The sequence below is a fragment of the Orycteropus afer genome, unplaced genomic scaffold (genome assembly GCF_000298275.1).
Source record: "Orycteropus afer afer isolate SDZICR_OR568_19922 unplaced genomic scaffold, OryAfe1.0 scaffold00123, whole genome shotgun sequence".
In the NCBI taxonomy this organism is placed as follows: Eukaryota; Metazoa; Chordata; class Mammalia; order Tubulidentata; family Orycteropodidae; genus Orycteropus; species Orycteropus afer.
The window spans coordinates 728570-749165 of NW_006921710.1; the positions used below are offsets into that span (position 1 = coordinate 728570).

Genomic DNA, 20596 nt, shown 5'->3' on the forward strand with positions numbered 1-20596 from the left:
TTTGTCTTTTTGTTATTGAGGTGTTGGAGTGTTCTATAAATTCTAGAGATAAGTCCCTTCTCAGATATGTTATTACCAAATATTTTTTCCCAATCCTATGAAAGATTTTGTAGTTAAATTATTTCTACTTTTCTTTAAAAATCACACTGTCTCACAGTGTTATCAGGGCACTGATTTAGCATGGTGTTTACAACTGTGCACTTTTGGAGAAGACTGTGTTTTAATCATTGGCTCTGCCATTTACTATTTGTGTGACTTCAGGTAAGTATTTAATCTCTCTGTGCCTGTTTCCATAGCCCTAAAATGAGGACGTAGTAGTACTTCATAGGTTGTTAAGATTCATTGGGTTTACTCATTAACTCAGATAAAGCACTTAGCATAGGGACTCTCAAAACCAAACCAAACTCACTGTCACCAAGTTGATCCCAACATATAGTAGCCCCCTTTGGGTCCAAGGCGGTAAATTTTTACGGAAGTAGATTGCCCAGTCTTCCTTCTGCAGACTAGCACATAGTAAATGCTCAACAAATGTTAAGTGCCTTTGTTATTGTCATCTCTATTTCAAGAATGATTTGTTTGTTCTTAGTTTATAACTTATAGTTTGTAGTTTCCACGGCACAACCTTTAAAACTGATTCTTGTAGACTGTGTAGCAAACTGGGCAGATGCTGTCCTTTTGAGAGTATAAACCAACTCTGGAACACAACTCCCTGGGTTCCAATGTCAGCTCAACCGTTGCCCAACCATGTGTCCCTTAGGCAAGTTACATAATCTCTTAGTATCTCAGTTTCTTCATTTAGAAGATGGGGATGACGATAGCACATAGGGAGTCCAGGCATATAGGGTACTTAAGACCAGAATCTGGTACATGGTAAGTTCTCAATAAATAAATGGTGCTTATTATTTTTATATTATTATTCAGTGTTTCAAGTAAAGTACCTCTTACCTCAAAACTCAGTGCCCTCAAGTCACTTCCAATTCATACTGACCCCGTTTGGGTTTCCAAGACAGTAAATTGTTATGGAAGTAGATTGCCCCCTAGGGTTCCAGTTATGTGATAAAATACGTGATGTGAAAGACCAGATTTAAAGTACACCAAAACAGCATAGTGGCTGGGTCAGAGTGGAAGGAGAGACTTGACTTTTTTCTTTTTCCCAAATTTTTAGTAATTTGGTTTTATTTTCTTTTTATTTGCTGCTGACAAATGGATGGGATCAAGCCTCAACTACTTGGAATGCTGTGTCTTTAATGCAGTCAGAATTAAACCATTGCGGGTTCAGCAGGAAGGCTTATAAGTATACATACATACCCTTTGATCCAACAAGTCTGCTTCTAGGAATTTACCCAAGGGACTCATTAAGAATGGACACAACAATTTGTCTACAAACATGTTTGTTGTAGCACTGTTTATAATAGTAAAATGATTGAAGACAACCTCAATTCCCAGTAATAGGGCATTGATCACATAAATGATACATCAATTCAGCTGAATATTATGTAGCACTAGAGCCAGTGCGGTATTTGAATATTGGCGTGAGAAGATATTCACGTTCTGTTGACACATGATAAAAGCATCTTAATTGTAAAAATGACATGCCATTTTTTTGAAGCATACAAACACACAGGCTACATATTTGACTATTTTATGCATAAAAATGGGATTCACAGAAACATCAAGGTGTTACCAGTGGTAGTGGTTTGTTTTGAGTGGTAGAATTGTTTTCTTCCTTTGGCTTAAATGCTACAGTTAAAATATTTAGTTTTTATCCTTTTTGTTATCTTTGTTCATTTTTGTTTCAAATTGTCTTCTAGGAAAGGGGATAAAAATCAAAGTTGGTGCTTTTTCATTCCTCTACACCACTTACAGGAAAACATGTTTAGAATAGATTCTTAATTTGGAATCCTGCATGCAGCACCATGTGACCTCCGGCCTTCCCTGATCTTGGTAGTGACCGTTTTTGAAGGATGTGCCCATCCTGCCATTGTCTTAATTGAAGTGTGCCGCCCTCAAAGCTACACTGCTTTCTGTAGTCTGGGTAGTTTAGTCCTGTAAGTTCAGGCTCTTATTAGAAGATGTGAAGGGTCTACTTCTTCTTTCCTGTACCTAATATCTACAGTGGTAGGAAATTAGAGTTTTAGGAACCTATGCATACCTTGCCTGAATTTATCTAGAGTTGTAAGGCCCCTATTTTTCTTTGTTTTTGTAGGAGAGAACAGCAGTGTTTCAGGAATTCTCACATTCTAAAACAGGCGTCCTTCTTTGCACGGTATGTATCATTCTGTACTCCATGTGAAGGGGAAAAGTCAGGTTGAAATACTTCTGTGATGGTGATTATAATTTTTCATTTCTTAACAACTTGCCCTGTGGCCAGCCCCATAGAGAGCAGGAATACCAGGGGCCTCTTAGTGTGGCTGGTTTCTTTGCACTTCTGGTTTGTCACGTGACTGTGCCCCAGATAGCCGACTGCCACCGTGTAGAAGACTTTGCAATTTGCTCACTAATAGTGACAGCTGTTGGTCTGAAAATGTGTGAATCTTGGCGATTTCTACCGACGAAAAACTTGTAAATTACAGCTATCGGGAGTAATTAGAGCTGAGAAACTCTTTCCATGATGAAATGACTCTACTTGCCTCTACTCACCTTTTCTTAAAGGAAACTAGATGCACTTGGCCAGATTTTATTTGCTGTTGCCTACAATTGCCATTTGCCCTACAATTTTCAGGGCCAGTTCATTTGGCCTCAGTCTTTGCAGTCTTGGCTAGCTGCCTCCTCCAGCACAGCAGCTGACCTTTTTAATGCCTATCTCTTGTGCTTTTCCAAGATTGAAAACTCAACACCTTCTACAGCCCTTCATCTCTGGGGATTCACTTTACCATAGTAATTGTTCTCTCCTAAGATTCAAATACCTTCTCTGTTTGTGCCATCTTGGAAGATGTAACTTAATCCCCAACCAGTTATTCAAGAAGTCCCATATATACAGTCATGAAATTGCACTATAATTTAGTAAATCCACTGATCAAATGCTAGGTAGAGACATTTAGATGTTTGAATACCTGTCTAGGCCACACTTAATGTGTGGAAATTATACCCTGTGTTCTATTTTAAAGGGATTAGAGACTGATTTTTTTTCTAAATTATTTAGAGTCTCTGAATGAGGGCTGTTTTGTTTCTTGTGTGTGTATATGTATGTATACACAAGAAGGCCCACTGAGTGACCTGCTTATTACAACACCGATTCTCTTATGTGTGGCAAACAGAGGCTCTACTGACTCTCTGAGCAATTGCAGTAGATCTGGAGCCAATCACTACTGAAATACTTGCTTTCCAAGAAGATTTGTACCTGACCAACTAACTCTTCCCCTTACAAAGCCATTTCACAAGTGAGATTCTTGTGTTTTTCCTAAAACTATCTTTTAAATGTCTGGTCTAAAGTGAAAACCAAAAAACCAAACCCACTGCCAAGAGTCGATTCTGACTCATAGCAGCTGCCCCGTGGGGTTTCCAAGGCTGTACTCTTTACAGAAGCAGACTGCCTTATCTTTATCCTTGGAGCAGCTGGTGGATTCGAACCACTGACCTTTATTTAACAGCCCAGTGCTTTAATTATGGTGCCACATGAGCTCATCTTGGTCTAAGGTGAAAATGAGTCTAAATAATCTTGGAAATAAATTTGTCAGAAATCCTTATCATGTCTAATAACACTTTCTGCAAACTAACCCTTACCTTTCACCCACTTTCTCCCTTGCTCGATACTCTTCAGTCAAACAGTTCCTTGAATGTGTCAGTCTTGCTTTTTCTGACCTTGGGGCTTTGGTACATGCTATGCTTTCTGCGTGAACACTACATGCCCACACGCAAACACACCCAACTTATACTAACCCCTACTTAGATCTCAGCTTAAACTTTACCTCTCCAGGACAGTAAACCCCCAGATCCCAGTCTGGAGAGTTAAATTCTTCTCTGTTAGGCACTCGCTGTCTACCCTACATTTAACTCTGTAATACTCATCATGCTTGAACTAGATGTCTTTCTGCCAGATAAATTCCATGAGTTAGAGGCTATTTGGTTTATTGGTATCTGACACAGAGCGGGCTCATAGTAGGCACTCAGTATTTGTGGATCGAACGGGTGGAGACATGGGGTCCAAGAAACTCAGTACACCAATATGTACTGTTTTCTAAAGTCAGAGGAAGGCTGAGATTCATATGCTTGCTCATTGGGAATAATTTAACTTTTTCATATATATGGTATTGTCTGAGGAGTAAATGTTATAGATTATCTATATTGAAGTAGAAAGTAGTAGGAATATTTGTTTCGGAGTTTCAGTTTATGATAGGAACAAACTGATTTATCTTTGACTCTTAAGATGCTGAGTTTATCTTTGGGAAATTGTCAAGTCTCCTAGTATGCCAGTGCTTTACAGTCATGGGGGACTGCATGTTTCAAAGAAAACTCCCCATATCTGAAGTTTAGGTTTTTTTTCTTAGTAGCTCTACCTGGAACAAAAGATCAATCTTTTGAAATGTAATTCTTAGTGGGGTCAAAAACATATGATTACTTTCCTTGTTCTGTCTGGCTAGTTCCTGCATGCAAGTGATGTCAATGAAACAAAGGAGGCCATTGACTTGGCAAAGCGTAACATAAACACACCTTGAAGTCCTGGGTGCTACAACTAAAGCAACTCTCACTTGCCCACAGTCTGATTTCCCTAAAACCTCTTGGTTCATATTCATTTGCTTATCTAAGTCATTTCCAGGACACAGATCCTCTGCCACACTCTCTTTCTTCTTTACTCTGCAGTGAAAAGTACTGACAAAGAGTTGATGGGGGCTGGCTTCTCTCCATTCCTAAGCCAAGACGTGAACACAGGTCCTGTGATGAGAAGTTTACTCATTCACTCTCTCAGTGTTCCTGCTACTTCTGCCATATTTGTTTGCTTCAGCCTGACACTTTCGTCGTCTGAGAGCCACAGGGCACATCAGACATGCTGTAATAGATCATGCCTGGGTTGGGGGAGATATTGTCACTCTGCATCCTTTTAAGCAGCCTGTTGCTTGCCAGGCTATCTGCATGCTCTCCAGGAGCCTCCTTAGTGTTAATGAGGAACGAGGGCCACGTCAGGACAAGGCAGATGGAAAACTGGCTTCTTTTGATAAAGAGGAGTCATGTTGTTAATTGTTATGGGGGGACTTTTCCCCCTTTATACTGTACCTTTTGCTCTTTTGATTTATCATCCTAAAAATCCTTTTAATGAAGCTGGGAAACAATGTGTGTATGAAAATTTGAAAGTTGTGGAGTGTCTACACAAAAGCCCATGATTACCTGTTTCCTTTACTGTTACACAGTTTCCCCTCCAATATACCATTTTCCTCCCTGCTTTCTTTGTCTTTTCTATTGTTAGTAAGTTAAAGATACGGGTATGTGTGTTTTCTTTCATCTCATCAACATCATAAAAGGAAGGACCTTTTTAGTTTTATGCAACTCTCAGGTCCTAATGCATGGATATGTATTTAAAAAAAACAACCCACTGCCATCAAGTCTGTTCTGGCTTGTAGCTACCCTGTAGGGCAGAGTAACTACCTAGGGTTTCCAGGGTTGTAGATCTTTATGGAAGCAAACTGCCTTATTTTTCCCTCACTGAGTGGCTGGTATATTTAAAACACTGACCCTTTGGTTAGCTGCTTGAATGCCTTAACCACTGCACCACTAGAACTTCTCTATATACTGTGAGTGTAAATGTTTGATGGGCTTGAGATGAAGTAGAGGTGACACTAACATAACACAGGTGAGATTCAGTAAAGGCAGAGGTAAAAGGGTAGTTGGAACAAGAGATACCAGTTTGTGAAAGATGAGAAGTCTTCACACATCTGAAATGTAATTTGCTCTGGAAAGTTAGATCTAGGAACAAGCCGTGATAAGTAGGGAGTAGGGACTAGCGGGCAGGAATCATGTGAAAGTTCAAAGCTCACTTTCCCAAATAGAAATTAAGAAATCAAAGGAATAAGATAGAAGATATTGGATTATCTACAAAATAATATTTCCTCCTCCTTATAGTGAGGTACTCACCCTAAGCCACAGGAAGGAGGCATAGTTTTTAATATCACTTTTATATTTATGAATTGATAAAGACAAATACCACTGAGTGAAAACGGTATTTCCAAGCCACCTCTGATTTCAAGGCTTACAGGAAGCTCTCTATTGGTACGTGTGGCTTTCTCTGGTTGTCCCTGGATAAATGAAATACAGTAACCTTTTCCCCGGAAAGTAGAGACATTTCCAGTTCCACCTAGATTGATTATTCACAAGAGAATACCTTCTTGACAGTCCACACACTTTCAGAAGATAGCAAAATCACCTGGGCTGCTTTTTTTTCACCTTCCCTTTCTCTTTCTGCTTGAAACTCACTGTTATATCTGTACAGTTCTTAATTTCCTCTCCTCCTGGGGAATTTCCCTGTGCCAGGAGGCTAGGAGACAAAGGAGATGAGGCCGTCAGAGTCAGAAGAATGTCAATTCACTGCCCAAAATAAACTTAGACTTTCTTGCTTTTCTCCGGGATCTGCTTTTCAGGTGAAGTTTCTCTTTTCCATTTTATTTCATTTGTGTTAATGGAAAGATCATTTGGAGATTGTTTGCTGTTTATTCAGTTACACTAACTCATGTTGCCAGTTTTTTGGCTGCTCCAGCCAAGATCTCTCGCCTCTGACAGCTTCTCCACTCTCTCCTTCCTCCTCTGATTACGCAGCCCAATCTGTCACCCGGACAACGGGGGCCTGTACCCTGCTGATGGCTTTCCACACACGGCAATAATGACTTTTGGCAGGCCGAGAAGGCGTCAGAGGCGAGTTTGCTGCGTCCCTTGCTCAGAGAGCCAGCAGACCCCCTCTCCCTGTTAGTAAAAGCACTTTGTGAGGTTCTTGGGTAAATAAATGAGTCATTTTAATCCAACTGACAGGCTGGCACCTGAGCAAGCTGCCTTCCATCTGTACTCCTAGGTCTCATGGAGGCAGCCAATTGTCAAGCCTTAAGGCCTTTAAGGCCTCACTGTTGAGTGTCTTTCAGAACTGATTTTAGTGATTCTTTTGCCCTAATTAGGTTGAAGAAGTAACATTGGGCTGTGCTAAGTTCTAAGAGTGGGTAGAGAACTGAAGTCTTTGCTGTCTTCACAGTTTCCCATTGATCAGGTGCAACTGGCTGACAGCATTCCAGGAAGATAGAACAATCTCTCCTTCTCTATGGTCCTCTGCCCAGGTGCAAGTGAATGGGGTGTGAGGCAGGAAGAGATTGAAGAGGCATTTAAATCACTGCCTAATTACTCCCATACCAATTCTTACTTCATCACGAAATGTAATACAGGTAGTCCCTGAGTTAACAATGTATTGGGGTAAGACAAACCACTTAACTACTGTCCACACTTACGACTCCCCCACACACACACATAGTTAGTAATATGTACTACTATATTCTAGGATGTAATTTGCTGATGTTATTCTCAGATGTTACTTGCCGATGTTCAAAGATCAGATTTATAAAGATACTAATAATAAGAGACAATAATAATGAAAGTTTTAAAAAAAAGTATTTGACTTATGACAGAACTGACTTATGACAGTCATTGTAATGGAACCCCATTGTAAGTTGGGAACTATCTGCACTTAGATTTACAATTCTCAAAACGCTTTTCACATACAGTATCTCATTTGATGTTTACAACTCCATGAGATAAATAAAGCAGTTGTTCATGGCCATTTTGTAGGTGGGTAAACCAAAGCTCACAGAGCTGAGTTGACTTGTCTAAATTGTATGACTAGTAAAGTAACACTCAAGTGAATAGTCCAGACCTCTTCCTAGACCAGGAGTATTATTCCTTCTCCCATTATGTGATAGCCTAGGCTGAGAATAGAAAGAAGTGTTTGAAGAATTAGCTGCATTAAATTGAGGTGGAGAAAACAAGTAAGCAGTGGTTGCCTGTCTTACCCCCTGCCACAAGAAGTAGTGGGAAGCAGGGCCAGAGATTGTCTCTCATCCACCTCCCCTGAGTGGAAAATAGAACCTTGAATGATCACAATAAGAGGCTGCTGGCATTCTTCATAACTCGTGACTTCAGCATGTTTATGCTCAGAGTGAGTTTCATGAACATCATGTGCTATTTTAGAGTTTTATCTGTGTTTCTTGGTTGAATTTACTAAACTGAAGAACATTAAATTTTTTACAAAGCCTGTCTGAAGCACAGGCAGCCCATTGTCTACCTGCATCTCCTACTCTGCAGAGCACTTAAAGAAAATAAATCATTTCTTAACAAGAGCTTAGCAGATTTAAGAACCCGTCAGTTTTTCTAAAGACATCAGCCATGGTTAGTATAGAAAGCAATTCCTACTTCCCTTTAGATAGTGCCAAACTCTAAATTGTGTTCTTAAAGCCATCAGCTCTGGAACATCAGACTTCAGCTTTTCAGGTCATGTGAGAGCTGTCTAGAAGCACTTCATGGGTGGTTGACATTAAACTTCTGCTACACACTTAATAAATACGTCATTGCCACCATTCAGAGGAAACCAGCTAATCTCAGCAGTAGTCAACAAAGGCAGACAAATCCTTACTTACCCTCAGTGGTCTTTTTGGGCTGCTTACAGATGTGGTGGGACAGTGTATTCCCATAGTCCTGACCCTGACCCTAGGGAATGCAAGAAGTAATTAAGGTACATGCTTCTTGCAGAAACTTTGCAGAGTTTTATTTATTTTTTCTCCTTGAAAAGCCCATATTCATTACAAAACCTTAGTGATAGTTAAAAAAAGTTGATGATGGTGGGCTCTTCCTTACAGAAGAATGTCATCCTGTTAAGTGGGATGAAGAAGTAATAGACTGAAGTGTCGTCATTTTGTAGCCATCAAAGTAACCATTGATACAGATAAGCGCATTGATGCTAAAACCATTGGGTAAAGTGTTTTGGAAACAGGATATTTGCATGGTCTCAAAACTTCACTCCCCAGATTACTCAGTACTTACATAGGAGAAAAGTACCTTCACTATATAGAGAGCCGGTGGACACCACTTTTTTTTACTCATTTATTGAACATGGCATTACCATTAGCCAGGCAGACTGCACTGGTATGCTTCTTGGTGTAGTGTGGTGGGAGGACATACCACCCTGTGCCCTGCTCCTGCCAGTGTTTACCACAATGTTCCACCATGCCGAGACAATTAGGCAAATCCAGACTGTGGGGTGTTTTCAAGACACCTAAACTCTTCAAAAACAAGAGTCATTAAAGACTAAGTAAAAGTCAGAGAGATACTGTTCTAGATGAAGAAAAAAAGTTGAACATAGACTGTTTATTAGAAAATTTATTCAATATTAAATTTCTTAGGTGTGATAGTGATATTGTGGTTATATAGAAAAATATCTTTTTACTTAGGAAATATATGCTAACATATTTAGGGGTGAAATATCCTGACATTCATATGGGAAGAAATATGTATGTAAGTTGCCTCCTGGGCTTATTTTGATATTATTCTTAAAGATCTTTGTTGGATTTCTTGCTTTTAGGCATGACAAGATGTCCTGTATATTGCTTGTTCCAGGCCTTATTCCAATGAATGAGAATTTAAAAACTACAATCTGGGTGTAGGGGTATTCATTGCTACTGATTGACATTGTTTCTAGACCTTTTCAATAGACAGACCTAGGAAATAGACAGGTGTTTTTGTTTTAAAGAGAAAAAAAGTATGAGTTTATATTATTTCCAGTTCAAATTTAAAATGGTATATAGGAATCTCTTTTCTCTTATGCAGAAAGTCTTGGTTCCTAATAACATGAACATAATTGTTTTAATGATATTTAATTGCTCTATTCAGTTTAAAATATATAATAGTTTTAAAATAACAATATTGGTATTACCATAAGGGATAAGTTCACTGAATACAATTTAAGATTTCTTTATGGTTCTTTTTGACCTTAGACTCTTTTAAAGTCACTTGAAATAATTCTTCCCTTTTTTTTTGTATTTAGCTTTAAGCTTGCTGTACGTTTTATAATTTAATTTTGTTTTTAATTATGTCAAAACTTACATGGACTCAGAGTCAAAATTGTAAAGATGTATTAAGAGAAATCTAGCTTCTGTACTTATCCCTTCTCTGTTCTTTCCCTCTCTCTATGGGTAACTATCTTTGTAAGCCATTGTTTCATTTTGAAATATAAGCAAATATATTTGTATTTCCTCATTTCTTACACAGAAGTATGCTGTATACACCCAAAATATATCCTAAAGATTCTCTATATTAGTACATAGAAATCCTCGTTCCTTTATTATATGGAGTATTGCCATATTTTATTCAATCTCTCTCTTGCTGATGGGCATTGGGATAATTTCCAGACTTGTAATGCAGATAATGTTGATATGAATAGCATTTTACATATTTAATTTTGTATATTTTGCCAGTGTTATCTTTGAGATGGATTTCTGGAAGTGAGATTGCTATGAGTCAGAGGGCAAGTGCATATGTAGTTTTACTAGATAACACCAAATTCTACTCCATGAGGGTTTGTACCATCTTGCATTCCCAACAGCAGTATAATGAGAGATACAGCAACATTTTTTATTTTAGAATGCAGTATTATGTAATGTGCCCTTTAAAAAGTAAAGCAGACTTGGATTTGAGGATGTTATCTCTGCCTCTTGGCTGTGTGTTCCTGGATGGGTTACTTAATCTCTCTGAACCTTGGTTTCCTCATCTGTTAAATGGGGGGAGTAATAGTATATAGAGTTATTTTGAGGATTAGTTAAGAAAATGCAGGTAAAATGTGTAGCAGGTGTCTGGCGTGTAGTACTAGTACATGCTCATTAAATGTTGGCTGTAGATATTCTTGTTAATACTGTTGAATTTGATGATTGCAAATTTATCAACAAAGACAGGAGGATTCCAGTTTTCTAGTCTCAGTCAAAATGGCCAGAGACTGGAGCTTTGCTCTTTGGGTAGCAACTAGCTGAAAAAACAACTATAAAAAATCTCTGTTGCTTTTGTAGTTTCTTCCTTCTGTACTTAAATCTCTGAAGTGATTAACAGGTTTGGCCTACATTCTAATTTAGCTGTCAGAAGGGACAGGGCATTACTTGATACTTACTGCTCTCTGAAATAAGCAGCAAAGTCTGCAGTAAATACTTTGCTACTTACCTCCACCACTGAATACCTTGAGGGATCATCTTTAAGATGTACTCCTCAAGACCATGTGGTTTTTTAGACTTTACTGGTAGGCATAGCTTGGGAATAATAATCCATGAACTTATGCATTAAGTGGTTTTTCCAATAATATATGAGAGTAGTAAAACATGCTAGAGATTTTCAGAATTGGTTTCTTCATCTGTCAATGCTAATTACTCTTGAAGTTCTTGGATGGAAGATCCTCCCAAATAAGGGCTTTTCTAACCTATACGTTATGTTCTTTCAGTGGAGGGGCTATGAATGCCCCATTGATGGGTTCTCTAGTACTTTCCCCTAAATCAGTTTTTAATCACAAGTGGACTTTAGTTGGTCCATGAACCCCATAGTTTTCATTAGATTATCATAACATCCATGATCCAAAAAAGGTTTAGAAACACAGTCCTAAACTGTATTCTTTTTGTTTTGAAGGATGTTGCAGCTCGCGGCTTAGATCTCCCTCGAGTCACTTGGATTGTTCAGGTAATTTTTTAGTTGTTAAGGTGTGAGCTCCAGGCAGGAATATATGATCATGAGTAGATGCTTTAGCTTTAAGTAATTACTATCACCTGCTTGAGTGTTGCCCTGGTAACCAGGCAGTAACCAGCCTTATCTGCACAATTCTCCTGACATCCTTCCTTTACCAAGCCCACCTAAACATTGCAGCAGAACAGCCAGAATATGCAGTCACATAAGGGAGGAGCTCTCTTGCTTTCAGACTAATGCATGTCACAAATGAAAGTTTCAACAATTTGAAAATAAGGAAATTACCCAGGCCCCTGGGCAGCTTCATTGTGTCCAGAAGGAGATGGCTCAGCTGTCCTGAGAGCTGTGTCCATGTTCATTGACCTGCAGGGAGCAGTTAAGTTCCTGACAGCATCTTACACATACCTCCAGCCTCTAGACACTTTGCCAGAGGGTACAGGTATTAGCACTAGAGTCTAGTGGTTTTAGTTTTGTTTTTTATTTTCGTTAGTCTGCTGAATGGTATTTTTAAGCCCCTTCTATGTGGGGGCCGGGGGCCACGTGCCCTGTTTACGTCAGTCATGGTTTATTCACATTTTAATGGAATTGCATGCCTGTCACTGGGTGGAAAAAAAAATCTGATCTGATCTGCTCATCACAAAAGACTAGAGCCATTGTTTCTTTTTTCTTACTGGTAAAAGAACACATTAAAGATAAGAAGGAAAGGATAATTTTAGCATATGATAGGCCAGCCATACAAAATTGATCATTTAGAGCCTTCTTACATGTGACCGTTGATTAGTTTAATATGCTTGGCTTCCTGTATAGGACATTCATCTCAGCCCTCTGATCTTTGATTCATGTAGCAGTAAAGAAAAAAGGAAGAAATACATATATGTTCAATTAGCTGTAATGATGATGAGGTTATTGCCATAGATAACATAAAATGCTATGCATAATTCATTCTGCTGAGTATTTATAGAATCTGCCCTTTTTCCTGAGTCAGGAATACTCTCCAGGGGAGCAGGCATGTCCCTGCCTCCCAATTGCATTGCACCTCAGCTCAGTTGGGACCGAGTGTCACAGCAGTGAGGTGGTAGGGAGGAGCTCCTTGGGCTTACATTTATGGCACAGCACAAGAGATGAACTCAGTCATTGATCCCTTTCATCCTGGCATTGTCCAGTGTCCTCTAGTGCCTAATCCCTACTGCTTTGTCTACCAAGGAAGTAGGCCAAGGTCATATGGTCATCCTGGAGAAATTTACCCCCACCTGCCTACCTTTTCATCCTTGCCCAGTCACCACAGTGAGAAGATGCAAATAGGAAAATGAAGAGACCTGTGGAGAAATAAAATTAAAAAGGAGTTATTGGGACAAGAAGATGTCTCGTTTACCTGAAAATTGGCCACTGTTCATGTTTGCATGTCAAAGCCTTGTTATTTCCAATGAAGCCAGGAGTTTCAGGGTTGAGTGACTTCTTGTGATTGTCTTAGGGTAACCGTAGCACCAGGATTTAATTCTTGGGATACCTGGAGGCAGGTGAGGGGTATTGCACTTCCAATTAATGACAAGCCCTTGATCTACGAATGCCTTTATTTTTGTTACCCTTTTTAGTACAATGCTCCATCTTCACCTGCAGAATACATCCACCGGATTGGAAGAACCGCCCGGATTGGCTGCCATGGGAGCAGCCTGCTCATTTTGGCTCCTTCAGAGGCAGAATATGTCAACTCGTTGGCTTCTCACAAAATCAAGTGAGTCAGAAACCTGAACAGGGTTTCAGCTGATCTCACCTAATTAACTTTCTGTCGTATTTTACAGTGGATGGGCCTTGTAAGCTGACGAAGAACCATTAACCCTTGTGATCCCTAAATGAGTCCCAGAATAGCCAGTGGCAAAAAGTAAAACCCTTAATACTATCAGCACATGACAATTTGCATTGCATTGCCAGACTAAGTAATAGAACGTTCTGTTGCATTTCATTTTTCTTTGAGACACAGGTCTGTGTTTCATTTCTCTACTGTAAAATAAGTGTATACACAACCTTCATTCATATCTAGCTTCTTGAAGACCTTTTTTATTCACAGCTCTTATTCCTCACAATTAACATTTTGTATCTTTAAAGTTGATTTATCTTTTAAAACATCAATACTTTTTATTCATCACACAACTTCCCTCCCCTCACGGAACAGGAAATTTAGGGATAGTTGAATTGTATGCTATACATTCACAAGCCATGCTTTCCAGCCACCATTTTGTATTCACATAAACCAGATGGCAACACCTCACATTCTCCTGAATAAAGCCCTAGATTCTAGCCTGGGCCAGCGGACTGAACTGAGTGCCATGGGAGGCCATAGAAGCTTAGTCAAACTGTGTTTCTCATTAGGAAAGACAAAACAAAACACACATACAGAGCAACATCTTTTCCTAGCCGAGAGTAAGTATAATGAAACCAGAAAAAGTTTACCTGGGCCACAGAATGAGCTTGTGTTGTCATGATTGCCATAAAATCTCCAGCACCTAAAGCATGAGTTCTAATATTGGGCTTTTGAAGGCATGCTGTTTTCCTAAACTACAGAGCTGGGAAAATCTCCACACTATATGTCTGAACTGAAAAAAATGATACGGAGACCTGATCTGGGAGGCCTGCAACAATAAGTACAGGAGGCCGGTAGCAATAAGTGCAGACGACTGCCTGGAAGAAGAGCTATGTGTGTGGTCCCTACCATCACCTGTATTTCCACCAGCAGAACTCTCACTCTTACCCTATTAAGACTTCTCCAAATTCTTTCAAGATGATAAATGTGAACTCTTAGGAACGGAGGCTTATTCAGGAAATATGCTTTATGTCCTTCAGTGTCAGAAAGGTAGGAACATGCTCCTAGTGGATCAGATAAAAATTTCAAATGGCTAAAATAAATATGGTTTGTGTTTCCCTTTTATTTTTAATCTATCTCTTAGTACAATTTGTCAATTGAAAGAGTATTTTTTATTTGTTTCAGGAAAATGTACATATTTTATCTTATTTGTGAGAGAAGTTCCATGCAGATCAGTCAGTCAATCACTGTTCACCAAGAGTTTTATCTACAGCTAGATTCTGTGTTTCCTGAGTCTGGAGACAGCTGGCATTTCTCCTTGACATCTTTTCAGTGTCTAGGCCAGCACCCTATCCAGAAAGATGTACTCCAGAAATACTGGTGGAATTAAAGTGAAAGTCCATTGGCATAGCCCTTTCTCTTTTCTTGCCTTGCTCTGTTCCCATTGGTTTTAAGCCCATCACAATTCTGTAGCTTTTTCCTATGTCACAGAGGAATTTGTGTACATATAGAAAGCACTTTCAGAATTTTGTTTGTCTTCCCACAATAGAAAACTTTGTCACTGCACCTGAGCAGTCAGTCTATCACTCTACAGTTGCTTTTCCTCCTCCTCCTATTCTTGACCTACAGATTCACATCCACTGGCAGCTCTCCGGATGCCTCCCATTCTTGCTCACGTTGACATGATCTCCTCAGAAGAATGAGAGCAGTAACAGATACAAAGTCAAATGATAATTTTCTAATGCTAGGGAGCTCTGGTAGCATAGTGGCTAAAGCACTTGACTGCTAACCAGAAGGCTGGCGGTTCAAACCCACCAGCCACTCCTCAGAAGGAAGGCTGGGCAATCCTACTTCCGTAGTGATACTGCCTCGGAAACCCAAGGAGGGGTCGCTATGAGTCGGGGCCGACTCCACGGCACATAACAACAACAACAACAATGCTAGAGTTAACAGCTTAAGCTCCTCTCTCTCCCTCTGCTCTTAATTTTTCGTTAATAAACCACTAAAGTTGATTTCTACGAAAGGCTCAAATATAAACCTAAAACTGAAAGGGGAAAATTATAATTAGCATGGACACTATTCGCAAGTCAAGTATATTTCAAAGATATAAAAAATAGATCATCCTCTGTGATGATCTCCTCTGGAAAAATAATATGCTACCTTTAGTGTGAAGTTCAATGTAATTTTCACATTAAAAAGAAGACAACTCAGTTATGCCAGTGACTTGGACTTGGAGAGAAAGTTGAAAAGGATAAAGATTGGGAAGTACTGGGAGGAAAAGATTTTGATCTTTTGGGGGAGAATATACAGGGTGGTTAAAGAGCATTCATTTAATGAGTGAAAGTGTTCTGTCCTAGTTTGTTCTTGATCGTTTCTGTCATGAAAACTCACTTACTGAAGTATTCTTGAAAAACTGACTATTTCATTGGGCTAGATTAGATATAATCAACCTAGGAAAGTATCAGAATCTTCTGGTAAGTAATAGCCATGTGTTATACTTCAGATTTCTGTTTGAGGAAGGGCTATACGTGGGATATCTACGCATAGGCTGTTTCTTTGACTTAATACCAAAAATGAAAAAAATAAACCTAAGAAGAGCTACTTGCAAGGTGTACAATGCAAAGAAGCAGACTTGAACATTTTTTAAATCCAAAAGGCACACTCTTGGTATTTAAAAAAAAAGAAGAAAAAGAAGAATATATGTATGTTTTGTGCATAAGAACATGAGAGCCAGGCAGCAGGATGATGGGATGGCTGATGAATTACAGAGAAGATTCAGAAAGGCAGGCCAAGGCTCTCGGCAGCAAGGGCCATCAGAACAAATTGCCGCCTGCCTTCATATCCTGAGCGCTGTGGAACTAACCCTGACAATTTAATTTAGCAGGCAGGGCAAGAGACAGGTGCCCTGGGCCATTGCCGCCTCTGTGGAAAGGCTCAGAACTTAACTTCTACATTCTTTTGACTTCTTTGTATTTGCCATCTTCTTGCATTTTTTCTATCTTCCCTTTAAATGTGTTTCTAATGAAAGTCATCATTGGTTTATTAAAATGTAAATGCTTCATCAAAACGTGTGTTTCTTAGATCAGGCATAAGACAGTTCCCTGAATTTATTTATTTATCTATTGCTTTTCATAGTGAGGTAGGGTGATTCAGATCTGTTGATAGAACCATAAATAAATAGATTTGCTTTGTTCCTCAGAAGAAAAGATTTCTTAGAAATAAGAAGAAGGCCTTTTAAAACTATAAATCACCCCAGTTCACTCTCAACTCCTATCCATTTAAGGTATATGGGTTCCCAGCATTGCCTTATGGACACAATGTAGGACCTGTGCCCCGGCTGAAATGTCAACATTTCTGTGTGTTTAAGAAATTACCTTTCTGTGGCATATTCAACTTTTTGTATCCTTGACTGAATGGCATTTTTCTTTTCTTCCTTTCCTCCTTTAAGATTTAACTCCCAAGTTCTTTTGTTTCATTCACTTTTTTCCTAAAGAAGAAAATGTCACAAATAGAGGCAAGTCGTATATAGGGGGGGAAGAAAGATAGGTCTGGGCTATGTTTCTACCTTCTTTCAGCTTTCCAGACATAAATAAGAGGCAAATTCAATAGCCATAACATTTCAGTCTTGTATGAAAAAATAGATTTTCCATGCAACCAGAACCATTTTCACTCTCACCCCCAACCTTTCAGTATATCCTCTGCCTTCTCTGACTCTTACTGCTGTAAAAATATTCCACATATCCATAGGGCTGTGCGCTGGCAGTAGCAGGAGAGAATGTTGAAGGGTGGGGGTTGGAAGGTGTTCAGGGAAGAGATGACACATTTCAGGTAAATCGCTGTCATAGACTTGACATTTTCATTCATAGCTTTGTCAGAGTAACCTTTGGGGAAAAAGGGGAGAGGTGTCTTCTCCCACATAAGAGGTTGCCATTCATGTTTTAATTTGCTGTTACATTTTCAAAAAACAACATACAAAAAAATCATTTATCTTTTTATGATCTGTTTTCTCCCCCCAGAACTCCTCCTTCCCTTTCCCTTTCTCCTTGGGAAATGTGTTTTCAACAGCTCATATTTCCTCCTTAGTCTCTAAGACGTGATTCCAGATCTGCATTCCATATTCAAGCACTGTAGCTCCCAGACAGTTGGATGAAGTATGGACTCTCCAGACTTCCCACTTGTAGGCAGGGTGGACTGTTTTGTCCTCACTTCTGATGGTTTCTGCCCATATGTGACATCCTGAAGTCTGCTTTCAGCACTTTGCACATAGCTCTTGATTAATAGAGATCATTTGGTCCTCACCTCTTAAAGATATCCAGGGTGAAATAAAATAATCTTGGTCCTCTAGAGGAGAGGCTTGGGTCACTTGTGAACTTTCACTGTGATATTTACCCAAACAGTTAAGGAAGACTCTTTAGCTACCTTTTTTTTAAAATAAAGTACAAAAGTAAAGGGACAACCTGCTGCTTTTTCAAGTGCATCAACTTTTGCTAGAATCTAGATAGTGTAACAATAAGCAAGACTGCTTATTTACCATGCAAGATTAAATAAGAAATAATGACATGTTCCCTATAAAGGAAATTCTAAATTTAGTATATTTTAAATTCATCCAAAGGAAGGAAATATTCAAGAATATTGCCCTATCTGTCCCTGCAATATCTTAGAGGTCCCCTTCTTTCCATATTCCTAAAGGTTTAGGAAAAATTCCCTTTCCTGTGAAGCTGTAGTTCTACATTATGTTTAACTAGCTTGAGAATAAGCTAGTTTTGTGCATCAACGTTTGGGGTGTTTTTGAAAGAAAAAGTTTACCTTGATATGCCCTTCCTTTTACAGTATTTCTGAGATTAAGATGGAAGATATTTTGTCTGTTTTGACAAGGGATGATTGTTTTAAAAGAAGACGATGGGGAAACCAGGTGAGATTTATTTATTGTGTTTGCTGCTAACCGTATGACTCATTTCTTGATTTGGAGTTGTGGAGATTCTGTGTATGGGTCAGTTGTTTTCTCTGTCAAGCAAAACCTATATTTTAAGGAAGTATAGAATATTAATGAATATTAGATGAGTACAGATCATGATTGTGTTTTTTTTTCTTTTTGGCTTCTGGATGTGCTTATTGATCTCATCCAGCTAATGGGCTGTAGTCCATTCTGGAAGCCAGCCACATAGCAGCGGGCTTTCCAGAAAAGAGATGTAGGCCAGAATGAGCTTGGAGGCAGTAGTCTATGTTCAACCCTGGTGGTCCCTCTCCAGATTATCAACAAGGACAACAGACTAGACTCATTCATCCAGGACAGCATGGAAAAATAAATATCTCTGTGTCTGCTTTCAGACTCATTTAGTTCATCCATTTTTTTTAATGTGTGTTTGCTATACACAGAGGAAGAGTAAAGTTGAGATCATTAAGAAGAAAAATTTTTATTATCCATGCAGTTCCATATGGAGATCTGAGCAGTTGTAGACAGCCCTGAACATCCTTCCCTGTTTTCTTTTCTGAGGCTTCACCCCTGCCAGGCAGTCATTTCCCCACCTCAACACATTACTTAATATAATGTATACTTGTGTATGTGTGTGTGTATGTGTGTGTAGTGTTGTTATATATAATTTTGTCCATGAAATAGTAATTATTTGAATATTGTATATTTATTTGCTTATACTTGAGGATAGATTGGAAAAATCAGAGCCAATTAGTCAAGTTTAAGAGTTTCTTTTATGTGTTATTATGTGTCTTTATTTGGATCAGTATTCCCCTTGAGGCAGGAACTAGATTTGACTGACCCTCACTTAAATTCTCTTGTTCCAAAGAGTGCCTAAGAAAGCTTACCTAATAAAAGAAGAGGAAATAGTCATCGCAACTATTATCTGAGTATGTATTGCAGACTTGGTCTTATGCTTAGCTCTTCATGGATATGATCCCATTTAATCCTCACAGTTCAAACCCACCAGCCACTCCTCGGAAGGAAGGTTGGGCAATCCTACTTCCGTAGTGATACTGCCGTGGAAACCCAAGGAGGGGTCGCTATGAGTCAGGTTTGACTCGACAGCACATAACAACAACAACAACAACAATCCTCACAGTAACCGTATAAATTAGATATTATTGTCCCAATTTATAGATGAGGAAACCAAAGCTTTGGTTAAGAAAGTTTCCCGAGGGCATACCAATAATCACTAACCCTTTGGGATTTAGAATCAGTCTTAACTTAAAAGTGTGTATTTAAGTATATATCAGTATGTCTCTGTTAGTATTAGCTAAACCAAGAAAATGGAATTAAATTGTTTTTTAAGTTAGGGAGTTTCAAATTGGGTAATTTCCTAAATTAGATACAACATTTGGGCAGTAACAAAGATCCCTGTGAACAAAAAGCTGCTTAAGATTCAATTGATCAACAACATATTTTAAGCAATATTTCATGTAAATCATCCCAGCCACACCAGACTTTGGATCATCTCTTCATAGCAGTTTGTTGCCAGGAGAATTGACCAGTAACCAGACATACTCATTGCTCTTGGCACACTACCCTTCTTCTGGAACTATTGTAAATTTTAGTCTGAATTCTAGAAGCCACACTTCCTCTTCTCTAACAATACCTCAGACATTGCTAACTGGGCATAGGCAAGGTCTGTCTTTGCTGATGTTAATTAATGTCAAAAAGTAGCCCTTGTTAGATAAGGTTATTTTTCCAAAATGTCCCTGTTGTTGTTTGTTGTTATGTGCCATCGAGTTGACCCTGACTCATAGCGACCCCTCCTTGGGTGTCCAAGGCAGTATCACTATGGAGGTAGAATGTCCCTGGAGATAGTTAATATAACTTCAGGATAGTCATATGGGGCCACTGGGGAGTACATGGAGAACTATTTGAGGAGGCGGCATAGCAGAGTGGTTAAGAAAATGGACCTTACGCTCGAGTTCCTGATCTGCCACTTAAGAGCCATGTGACTTCGGGCAAGTACTGATCTTTCTAAACCCAGTTTTTTCATGTATGAAATGAAGATAATAGTATTCTCATAAGGATATTGGAGGATTGAGTGAGAAATCATCCTAAAGCCCCAAATACAATGCATGGTACTGAAGGTTATTATTTTTATTGCCATTTAGTCATATCATTTAGTAGCAGATGCGGAA

At 39.0% G+C, this 20596-nt stretch overlaps 1 protein-coding gene across 1 annotated transcript in view; it reads left to right on the forward strand.

The window, feature by feature from the left end:
• The window catches only part of DDX31 (DEAD-box helicase 31), a 79800-nt gene that overhangs the window by 24265 nt on the left and 34939 nt on the right, over window positions 1-20596 (forward strand). The window contains exons 14-17 of the mRNA XM_007944339.2: window positions 2207-2266; window positions 11623-11673; window positions 13269-13408; window positions 18305-18386. Of these exons, the coding sequence (XP_007942530.2) occupies window positions 2207-2266; window positions 11623-11673; window positions 13269-13408; window positions 18305-18386 (333 nt within the window). The remainder of the gene's footprint in view (window positions 1-2206; window positions 2267-11622; window positions 11674-13268; window positions 13409-18304; window positions 18387-20596) is intronic.